Source organism: Saimiri boliviensis (assembly GCF_048565385.1).
Source record: "Saimiri boliviensis isolate mSaiBol1 chromosome 19 unlocalized genomic scaffold, mSaiBol1.pri SUPER_19_unloc_2, whole genome shotgun sequence".
Classification (NCBI taxonomy): domain Eukaryota; kingdom Metazoa; phylum Chordata; class Mammalia; order Primates; family Cebidae; genus Saimiri; species Saimiri boliviensis.
Genome location: NW_027412503.1, coordinates 899,013 through 910,229, shown reverse-complemented (window position 1 = coordinate 910,229; position 11,217 = coordinate 899,013). Strand labels below are relative to the sequence as shown.

The 11,217-nt window shown below is 40.3% G+C and overlaps 1 protein-coding gene across 1 annotated transcript; it reads left to right on the top strand.

The window, feature by feature from the left end:
- Positions 1-434: 434 nt before the first annotated feature.
- On the top strand, positions 435-9,445 carry LOC141583264 (tripartite motif-containing protein 43-like). The gene is made up of 7 exons (XM_074392543.1): positions 435-683; positions 2,646-3,060; positions 3,649-3,744; positions 5,851-6,078; positions 7,072-7,094; positions 7,626-7,723; positions 8,829-9,445. Exons 2-7 carry the CDS (start codon positions 2,650-2,652, stop codon positions 9,320-9,322), a joined length of 1,350 nt encoding a protein of 449 aa, XP_074248644.1. The 5' UTR covers positions 435-683; positions 2,646-2,649; the 3' UTR covers positions 9,323-9,445.
- Positions 9,446-11,217: the final 1,772 nt, after the last annotated feature.

Below are 11,217 nucleotides of genomic sequence, written 5' to 3'. Positions count from 1 at the left end.
GAAGGCTTCATCTGCAGCACAAGGAGAAGGAGAAATATTCCTTCTGGAGTCGGGAGGCCAGGAGTAACCCTAGATTAAATTCTTACATTACCATAAAAGTGAATTGCTGGGGGCTGTGGCTCAGGCTGCAATTCCAGCACTTTTGTAGTCCAAGGCAGGCAGATCACTTGAGGTCAGGAATTCCAGATAAATCTAGCCAACATAGTGAAACCCCCTCCTACTAAAAATGCAAAAAAAAAAAAAAGTTAGCCAGGCCCGGCAGCGGGCACCTGTAATCCCAGCTACTTGGGAGGCTGAGGCAGGAGAATTGCTTGAACTTCAGAGGCGGAGGTTTCAGTGAACTGCGATAGCTTCGCGACACTCCAGCCTGGGCGACACAGCGAAACGTCATTAAGAAAAAAAAAAAAAAAACCTTTTGTTTTGAAGAAACTTAATCAACTGTGTTAACACCCACCTACGCCCTCTGAAATCCAATTAGAGGAAAGGGGTGTGGTCTTCAGAGACGTATAAAAGGACACCGCAGGAGCCAAGCTCATTCTTCTCCAGCACCCACAGAGTGGCTTTGCAACTGGCCTTGGAGACTTCCAAAAGCTACCGCCACTGCGCCGTGAGACCCTGATCCCTGAGCTGACTTCATCTGTTTGGACAGCAAGCTTTGGTGAGAACGTAGATCTATTTCTGAGGTAAGTGTACACTTTCCAGAGTAGGAGCTGCTATTAGGTTACAAACCAAAACAAACAAAATTTGGGGACTTTATCTGCAAACTTAGATTTTTTTTTTAGATTAAATGATGTCATTTTCTGAGTTTTAAAAACAGCTCCGTTTCTTTTTTTAAATTATTTTAAACATAACCAATAGGTTTACAAGCTCCATTTAACCTATTTACAAATTAAACATTTTTGTCATCTGTCTTGCTGCATGATCCTCAAATTAATGTTATGATTAATTTTTTACTTAACGTATTTTTTAGTTGTTTTATAGATTATAATCATTTTGCAGTAGTTTCCAAATATCTAGTAATTCTTTAATCTCTGAAGACTCTGTAAATGGGTTAGGAGTGTTGTAATCTATGTGTAAAAATGTGTTATATTCTACTCTACTAGGGAAAATGTGCCTATGTTGCAATGTATGCCTGTACATAGGTAGAGTGCTTTGAATGATTTGGGCAAACATTTTTTTCTAAAACACGGTAAAAGTCTCTTCAGAAACCTCAGTTCCTCTGTGGAAGAAAGCCAGAAATGGCTATCCATGTAGGAAAGTCTCACGGGCAACTATGCAGAAATATCAGAAATAGAGGGTTTCTGTATTTATACTGTGTAGAAACCAGGATTTTAGATTTTTCCTTTCTTTGTCTCTTTGTTTGTTTTAGACAGGGACACACAGCCTAGAGTGCAGTGGTGGAAATAATCCTCACTACTGGCTCTACTTAATACCTCAAGCAATTCTTCAGCCTCATCCCCCAAAGTAGATGGGACTACAGGCATGGACCACCATGTTGGGCTTTACATATATAATCTATATATAGTGTGTGTGTGTGTGTGTGTGTGTGTGTGTGTGTGTGTGTTTAAAGATGGGGTTTCACCATGTTGGTCAGGCTGGTCTTGAACTCCCGACCTCAAGTGATCCACCTGCCTTGGCCTCCAAAGTGCTTGGATTACAGGCATAAACCACCAGGCCCGGCTGTGTGTGTGTGTTTTTAGAGACAGGCTGATCTAGACACTTTGCCATCATGTCGCCCAGTCTAGAACTCCTGAGCTCAAAAAATCTGCCTGACTTGGTCTCCCAAAATGCTAGGATTACAAGTTTGAGCTACCTTGCCTGGCCTACGTTTTCTTCCCCCCACCCTTCCATTTAAAACACCACCTTACTGTCTAGTGCCTTTTATTATTGCATGATACTGAGTATTTTTCTGACTGTGTGAAAGAGTAATGACAATGCTTCCAAAGGGCTTAGAAAACATTTCTATCCTCTGTTAACCCTTCTATATTTTATCAATACCCAAACTAACAGACAGTCCAGGAATAGTAAACATGCCACAAAGTTTTTGTTGATTGAATGAACACAGCAGCCTAAAAAATGATTGTTTGTTCTATCTTGGAGAAGTGCCTTTACCTTGGTTTGTTTTGCCTTGGAGTGTAAAGGCTAGCTTTGCCTGATTTTGGACAAAGAATGACCTCTGCTTTATTTTCAAGCAGGGGCCCTCTGGACAACTCTGAGGGATCCTTGTTACAGTTAAATCAAACGATGAGAGTAGAAGAGCTTAGTTAGCATCCCTTCTCCAAACCAGTCCCTGGCAATTTAGAGTGTAACTACCCCATGAGTTGATAGCTTGATTAAATCCTAGAAGCCCAAGCAACTTGGTGGACACTAACACCTCAAAAAACTGACATTCTTCTGTGCAAAAGAGTTGGGTTTGGAAAGCTGGTTGTGCGTTGACTGGAGAACAATCACATTTTTCTGCAGAGGTTGATGGCTCTTAGTGCCTCAGTTTTCTATTTGTCCTATCTCTGTCATTGCAAATGAAAGCCAATTCTTCTCTAGAAAAAAAAACAAGATGTTATTTGATCACAACCTGATTGAGACTTTGCTTGGATCTTTGTCTCTCCAGGGCAGAAGATTAAATTCTTGTGGTTTTCTTCCCCCAGGAAAATGGACTCAGACTTCCCACAGGCCTTCCAGAAGGAACTCACCTGTGTCATCTGCCTGAACTACCTGGTAGACCCTGTCACCATAGGCTGTGGGCACAGCTTCTGTAGACCCTGCCTCTGCCTTTCCTGGGAAGAAGCCCAAAGTCCTGCCAACTGCCCTATGTGCAGGGAGCCATCACATCAAAAGGATTTCAAAACTAACATTTTTCTGAAGAATTTAGTGACGATTGCCAGGAAAGCCAGTGTCTGGCAATTCCTGAGCTCTGAGACACAAGTATGTGGGACCCATAGGGAAACAAAGAAGATGTTCTGTGCCACGGACAAGAGTCTGCTCTGCTCGCTGTGCTCTAACTCTCAGGAGCACGGGGCTCACAAACACTGTCCCATTGAAGGGGCAGCTGAAGAACACCGGGTAAGACACAGTGCTGGGATCACCTGCAGGCTGGAGGGTGGAGGAGTTAAAGAGATGAGAAGGGAGATGAGAACCATTGTGGTGATCACTCCATCCTTTACTGAGTGCCAGGTGCTTTTGGAGGTACCAATGATGAAATTTTGAATTCAATATGCAACTATACCTGCCTTCACAAAGCCTGCACCCAAAAAGAGGGTGATTAAGTGAATGTCACTATTACTTTGACTCTACAGTATAACACTAAAGGCATCGAAAAGCTACCAAAACTACAAGAACAAAGAAAATACATTTTGGAAATGTATTTAATCTTACTGGACAAATGACAAAAGCAGGCGGCCAGCGTAGTGGAAGGGTGTTTCACTGATCATTACCTAGGTTACAAGAAATCTTCACTCACCAGTTCCCTAAACTGTTATACATCTGAAACCTCAGATTTGAAAATACTGAGGATGAGCAGTGAAAAAACTTGGTTTATTTTCCTCTCTCTAGTCTGTTCATACATTTTAACCCTTGCCTGCGTATCTCACTCAGAGTATGGAATCTATGGTATTTGATTTTCTGTTGCTCACCCTCATAATTCTTTTGCAGGAGAAGCTCTTAAAGCAAATGAGGATTTTATGGGAAAAAATTCAAGAAAATCAGAGAAATCTAAGTGAGGAGGTAAAAACAAGCATCCTCTGGAGTGTAAGTATGAGATCATGTGTCTTCAGGACATGTTTGAGTCAGGCATGCCGAGAACATTTATATTAGCAACTTGAGTTGAAATTCTCATATGCCAGATTTTGTCATATGTTTATTTATAGCCTGGAAAACAACCTGACTGTTCAACATAACAATTGTTCAGGTGTTCTGGAAATGTTTTTCAGATAAGTAAATATATATATGTATATTTACATATATAAATATATATATATGTAAATTCTGAGAGGCCAGTGTGCGCTTAAAATTAATCAGTATTTCAGGCAGAGGTTTCTGTATGAGATGAATTATGTAATACTGATTAAATAATATGTAAATGAGAAATAAAGGCATTTAGCAGTAAATAGGATGTTGCTCCTAGGGAAAAAAGTGGGTGGAAACAGTAATTTAAGAACTATGCCTGTGTTAGTGAAATCTGATAGCAAAGGACCCAGACCATGATGCCTGTTTGAGTAGGAGAAAATGTAACATGATGAAAAGCTGAGGAGAAGAAACGAAAATGACGAGGGGAGTGAGAGAACAGTTTGTCAGTATTGGGAGGAGAAACACAATGGAATGGGGATTCATGTTCTTAGAATGGTGAGGCAAGACTGTAGCTTTAGACAGAAGAAGGGAGGAGACAGAGCAGAGGTGGTCAGTTTCAGAGATGGGGGCTACAATGTTTATTGAGATCTTTTTTGTGTGATGACTTCTGACCCTGATTAGAATATACTGACAACATTTACTAAGAATGACTGTTTAGGCTGTGAAGTACAAAGATTTGAGACTACAGACTAATTGAGTAACAAATATATATATTGTTGATGATGATTTAACAATCAATGATAAATTTTACTTGTTTTCTAGTGGTATTTCAGATTTGAGAGGACATATATTTAAACATTTAAATCTAAAGGGCTTTTATGCAGGTGTTCAGGAATTGATGAATTATAAACATTTTGAAGGAAGGTCTTTTTTTAGGTTCTGGGGTACATGTGCAGGTCATGGAAGATTGTTGCATAGGTACATTCATGGCAAGGTGGTTTGTTGCCCCCATCCCCCCATCACCTATAACTGACATTTCTCCCCACGTTATCCCTCCTACCTTCCCTCCCACTATTCCCCCCAGCACCCACAATGGACCTCAGTGTGTGAGGCTCCCATCTCTGTGTCCACATGTTCTCATTGTTCAACATCCACCTATGAGTGAGAACATGTGGTGTTTGATTTTCTGTTCTTGTGTCAGTTTTTTGAGAATGATGGTTTCCAGGTTCATCCATGTCCCAACAAAGGACACAAACTCATCATTTCTTATAGCTGCATAGTATTCCATGGTGTATATGTGCTACATTTTCTTTGTCCAGTCTATCATCAGTGGGCATTTGGGTTGGTTTCAGGTCTTTGCTATTGTACACAGGGCTGCAATGAACACATGTGTGCATGTGTCTTTATAATAGAATGATTTCTAGTCCTTTAGGTATACACCGAGTAATGAGATTGCTGGGTCAAGTGGAATTTCTATTTCTAGATCCTTGAGGAATTGCCACACTGTCTTCCACAATGGTTGAACTAATTTACACTCCCATCAACAGTGTAAAAGCATTCCTATTTCTCCACATCCTCTCCAGCATCTGTTGTCTCCTGATTTTTTAATGATCGCCATTCTAACTGATGTGAGGTGGTATCTCAATGTGGTTTTGGTTTGCATTTCTCTAATGCCCAGTGATGATGAGCATTTTTCATGTTTCTTGGCCTCACATATATCTTCTTTTGAAATGTATCTGTTCATATCCTTTGCCCACTGTTGGATGGGTTTGTTGGTTTTTTTCCTGTAAATCTGTTTTAGTTCTTTGTAGATTCTGGGTATTAGCCCTTTGTCAGATGGGTGGCCTGTGGATATCGCTCTGGTTCTGTGTCTCACTCAGTGGGAGCTGCACTCCAGAGAAGCTTCCTTTCAACCATCCTGGTCTCCACTAAGGAAGATCTTTTTAACTTATCCTAGTGTTTGCAAAGAATGAAAATTAAACGAAGGAAAGGTCAGGATGAATTAGTGGGTTCTGTGAGGTGGAAGTAGACCTGGGTATGTAACCTACAAAATCCATGTCTCTCCAGGCCTATGCACTTCTTCGTGCACAGATGATCAGGGTTGAGTATATGAAGGTGCATCCAGTTCTCCATAAGGAAGAAAAACATTTAGAGAGACTGGGCAAGGAACACCAAGAGATATTTCCACAAATCCAGAGAAGTTGCATCAACATGCATCAAAAGAAGAAGCACTTGAAAGAAATGTATCGGGAACTAATGGAAATGTGTCATAAACCAGATGTGGAGCTGCTCCAGGTAAGAACTGAGGATGTCCCTTGAGACACTTTGTATTAGCTGACATTTACATCTTTGCTTTTCATTGGGTACCAAAGACATACTTCATCTCCTGCATTGATGGTGATAGACATTCCCACCTAGTTATAGAGATAAACTACAACTCCTAACCTAATCATAGAAACAAAGCTTTAGGGAGCTGTGCAGATAGATTTCCACAGAACATTTTCCACCTCAAGCTTTCTTCTCCAGTTCATTTCATTAAAACTCTGGAAGAGAAAACTTTCATGTGAAAATAATATTTTTGTCTATGTTGGATGATACATAGAAATTATGAAGAAACTAACATTTCCTTCTTCCTTTTTTTGGGCAGTCCTAGGTTTGAAATGCCCTTGACTTGAGCCACATTACCCCTCAGGAACTAGCCCTGAAAAAGACCACATTGTAGACAGCTGCAGCAATGCACAGTCACTACTCAACCTTTCTCTCTCACTCAGATCCAGGGTCCTGAATTTATCAGAAACAGATTCTGTCAATTGGTCTTACTGGTATTAATGTGAGAAATGAGAATACATTTTAAAAGATTTGCAGTGATAGTACGTAGTACTTCGAAAGTTTTCAAAACCTAAAGACTAGACAGGTGGAATCTAACAACTTGTGTGTTCATTTGCTTCCTTCTTTTGAGACAGAGTGTTGTTCTGTCACCCAGTCTGAGTGCAGTGGCCTAATCTCAACTCACTGCAACCTCTACCTCCTGTGTTCAAGCAATTCTCCTGCCACACCCTCCCCAGTAGCTGAGACTGCAGGCATGCACCATGACACCCAGTTAATTTTTTTGTATTTTTATCAGAGATGAGGTTTTGTCATGTTGGCCAGGCTAGTCAGGATCTCCTGTCCTCAGGTGATCCATTCACCTTGGCCTCCCAAAGCGTTGGAAATACAGATATGAGTCACTACACCCAGCCAGAATAACAACTTTCTAAAGAAGTATCTTTTTTCTCTCTCTCTTTACAGGATTTGGGAGACATCATGGCAAGGTATGTTTTTGGTCATCATTGCAGGCCGAAGCACAAGGTGTGCTATGAAAAACATCAAGCTGTTTTCAACAAAGTGAAAACATAATTTGTTAACATAATGTGTCAGTGTGATTGTGTGTGTATGTGTGTGTACTCAGGTGTTCGTGTGTTATGTTGAATATGTTTTCTTATGCCCTGTATCAGATTTTAATCTTTTCTTACTTTCCCAAGTGACTCAGGGGGTAATGTTTTGAAGAGTTCAATGCAGAAGTTACTAGGATATAGTTGCCTAATTTTAAGATTCAGAATCATAATTAGAAACAAACTATTTGGTGGCAGATAGAGAGAGAGGCAATTATCTTTCAGTGGTAGTAGGTTAGAAATGGAGTGAATCCTTAGAAAGATTCCCTAAGAGAGCCATAAACCCATCCTAGGATTGTGGAGTTACATGGCAATATCAGAAGTGGGTTTGAATGAAGGATTTCCTGTTGGAATCTATTTCTTAAACACAGACACCAGAAAGGTTAACCAACTGCACCTGCTTCCTTGCAGGAGCGAGTCCGTGCTGCTGCACATGCCCCAGCCTGTGAATCCAGAGTTTACTGCAGGGCCCATCACTGGACTGGTGCACAGGCTCAACCGCTTCCGAGGTGAGTGTCGCCGTCTTGCTGGGATCAACATGTAATGTCTTCAAGTATGGTTTCTATGGGCAGTTTTCCTAGTGTAATGATATTTCATCTGGAAGAAACTAGTTTGTGAATAAGTCTTTATATTTATAGTTTCACTATCATCAAACAGACTAAATTAAAAGCTGGTAAAATGTAATAAGAATCAGCCATATAACATATTACTTAGAAAAACATAAAACATGCAGAATGGCTCCTTAGGACTTAGAAACATTCTCTGACAAAATTTCATGTATACAAGTATTACATGAGGTATACAGAACTGAATTAATTCAGGACATTTCAACTTGAAATTAAGTGCTGTTAATGATTGTGATTTGGTGAGAGTTTTTTTTTTTTTTTTAAGTAAACTTCAGGTGAAGTTTCATAGCATTTGTAATTTTAATCATGTGCATTTTAATCAACCAAAACACCCATGAGTAACTTAAATAACAATGCAAATCTGAGAATCTGCAAACAATAGGAAAGTGATTTGGTGGTTGATGAGGCCTTAGATAGAACTCCAGGACAGATCATGATCAATCAGGCAGATAAAAGAAGTCTGTGCTGAAATCCAGCATGAAAGTCAGATAATTCCTGCAAGGAATCTGCACTTTCCAGAAGATGGATTCAGATTTTCTCTTTAAGTATGAATTTGCTTACTTAAGTGGCAGATCATATTTCTGGCAAAGTGATAATTTTTTTAGGTGTAAGAATGGCTCCCCACCTCGTCTCCTGTCCCCAGCCTCCTGCTCTTCCCTGACAGGGAAGAGGAAATGCACATATATTTTATTGCCATGGACTTGGATGCAGTGCAAGAGCTTCCAGTTTTTCCGTTGTTATAAGAAGTAGCTGACTAGACTTAGGCATGACAATCCTCCCCTTATATTTTTGAGTTTATAGAAATTGTGGTCCTTGTAGTTTAGCCATGTACTTGTGCAGATATCCTAACACCCTCTGATTCCAACATTTTTCCAGACAAAAGTTGCCTTTTAATCTTGACCTGTGGTTTCTAGTGAGAGTCTCTTTCTTATCTGAACCTAAGAATGTAGAAGCTGCTTTTCGCTGGAACATTCTCTTTTTTCTACAGTGGAAATTTCCTTCAATTATGAAGTAAGCAATCACATTATCAGCCTGTTTGAGGATGTGAGAAGTTGGATGTTTAGACCTGAACGGGATGGTGGATCTGTGAATTCTGACAGACCTGACTATTTTGCTGCATGGGGAGCCCAGGGCTTCTCCTCTGGGAAACACTATTGGGAGCTGGATGTGGACGACTCTTGGGACTGGGCTCTGGGTGTCTGTAAGGACTCCCAGATAAGGAATAATGGCACCATGATTACATCTGTGGACATATTTCTTCTTTTATGTGTGAAGGTGAATCATCATTTCCGTCTCTTGACCAGCTTTCCAATGCTTGCTCACTATGTAGAGAAACCTCTGGGCCGGGTTGGTGTGTTTCTGGATTTTGAAAGTGGAAGTCTGAGTTTTTTTAATGTAGCCAAGAATTCCCTCATATGGCGTTACCCGGATGGCTCCTTAAATTTCCCTGTCAGGCCTTTCTTTTACACTGGCCACAGATGATTAAGATAAAGAAAGCTGACTGTTTGGGAACTGCATGTACAAGGGAGTCCTTCACTGTTCAAGCAAAGGAATCATACTGTTCAGGCTTTTTTTCTGTTTTAGTGTCACTTTATTACAGTTAAATAAAAAATATGTAAAATGCAAAAATTTTTGTATGCTTTTCTACAATTAAAATAATCTCTAATGGCCCATTACTTAAAGTGTATATTGTGATTTTCAACTGCTTTGTGAATTTATTGGATGGAATTCTGGAAATATGTGGGTGTGTGATTCCAGCTGAATGATCTCAGGCAGGAACATAATTTGCACATCATGGACAGTCAGGATTTTGTACAATGCATTTGCAAGTGTGGGAGCTCCCTCCTATTGATACAATAAAGTCTGCACCTCATCACTTTAGGGGGAACATTTATTTTACACCTAAATTGTCACTGAATCTTTGGGCAAAAATGAGGATTTAACAGGCATGTGTCCTATGGTGACAAAAACACATTCTGAGAAATGCATTATTAAGTGATTTTTATCACTGTGTGAACATCAGAGTGAACTTATGAAAACCTAGATAGAACAGCCATCTGCAGACATGAGCCAAATGGTGCAGCCTAAGGAGCCTTGCTTCTCTGAGAACTTGCCAGCAATGCCTGAGCTAGAACCCAAAAGGTTTAACCCACATTGACTTCTGTAGCTGTTTAAAAAAGCAAACAGCATCACCCAGGGGAAAATAGACAGAGGAGCACACTGTCTGCTTTAAAATGTGTTTATACTTAAAATTCACACAGATTGTGAATTCTCACTGATAACCTAGACCTGAGACATCATCATCACCTCACGTTACAGTGGGAACACATTAGTGTCAGGAAAAAAGAAAACAAGCCAAAACAAGCAAAACCCAGTTCTGATAAAAACCCAGATTCTAGTGAGTCAACTGAGTCTGTCTACCTACCACATGGTCATTTTCATGATCACCAATTAAATAATGGCAACAGATGTTCCACTCCCAGTCTAGCAGATGATCCTGACTGATGTCTGGGGTTCCTCAGTTGGGGCTGTTACCTCGAATATATTCAAAGGGCCTCTTCACGTAGCCACTTGGGCTTGCTCACAGCATGGTAGTTACCTTTCCACAGTGAAGATTCCCACAGAGTCAGGAGAAGTGTTATTATGCTAGAGTAAAACATCAGCTATAGTCACAACACTACACAAAGTAAAGGGACTAGAACATTCAACAGTAGCAGTCTTGAAGTTACATCATAGGAAGAGAATGTGGGATGGAATGTATCTTTAAGAAGTGGACATTGAGGATCTACATCCAGAGACTGTGGTCCTATAAAACATGAGCTCTAAGAAGCCCTTTAGATCTGCCCCAGATTCGTGTAAAAGGGCAATTGACAATTGAGACCAAAAAAGAATTAAATATTCTTTTGGAATTTTTTTTCAAGATTTAGTATCAACTGGACAATCATTATGAAAACAACATGGCAAAACCGTTGAGGAAGATGCACAAGATATTGAAGTAGAGGGAGTGAAGGATGATCCATCTCCTTCAAGATGACCAGAGACAGACCCACTAACTCTAGGACAGTGAGATGAAAAAGGTCAGTGCACCCTTGGCAGGAACCCCTCTGATGTCTCTAAGTGGCTGGAAACTATTAATGTAGGCCTTCTGAGTGCCTTGTACTTTTCAAGATTTCTTGATGGTAAGAGCCACTAACCAGATTTCATAATACATAGAATACCTTCAGCACAGAGGGTGAGAAAGTCTTTCCTTCAAAAGCCAGAAGTTCAGAAACTTGTAGCCACGGCATCCAATGGACCTTACTGTAAGTGTGGACTAAAGAGAGAGAAGCATTGGCTTTAACCTCAGATAAACACTGTTCCATTCTCACTGCCCTGTG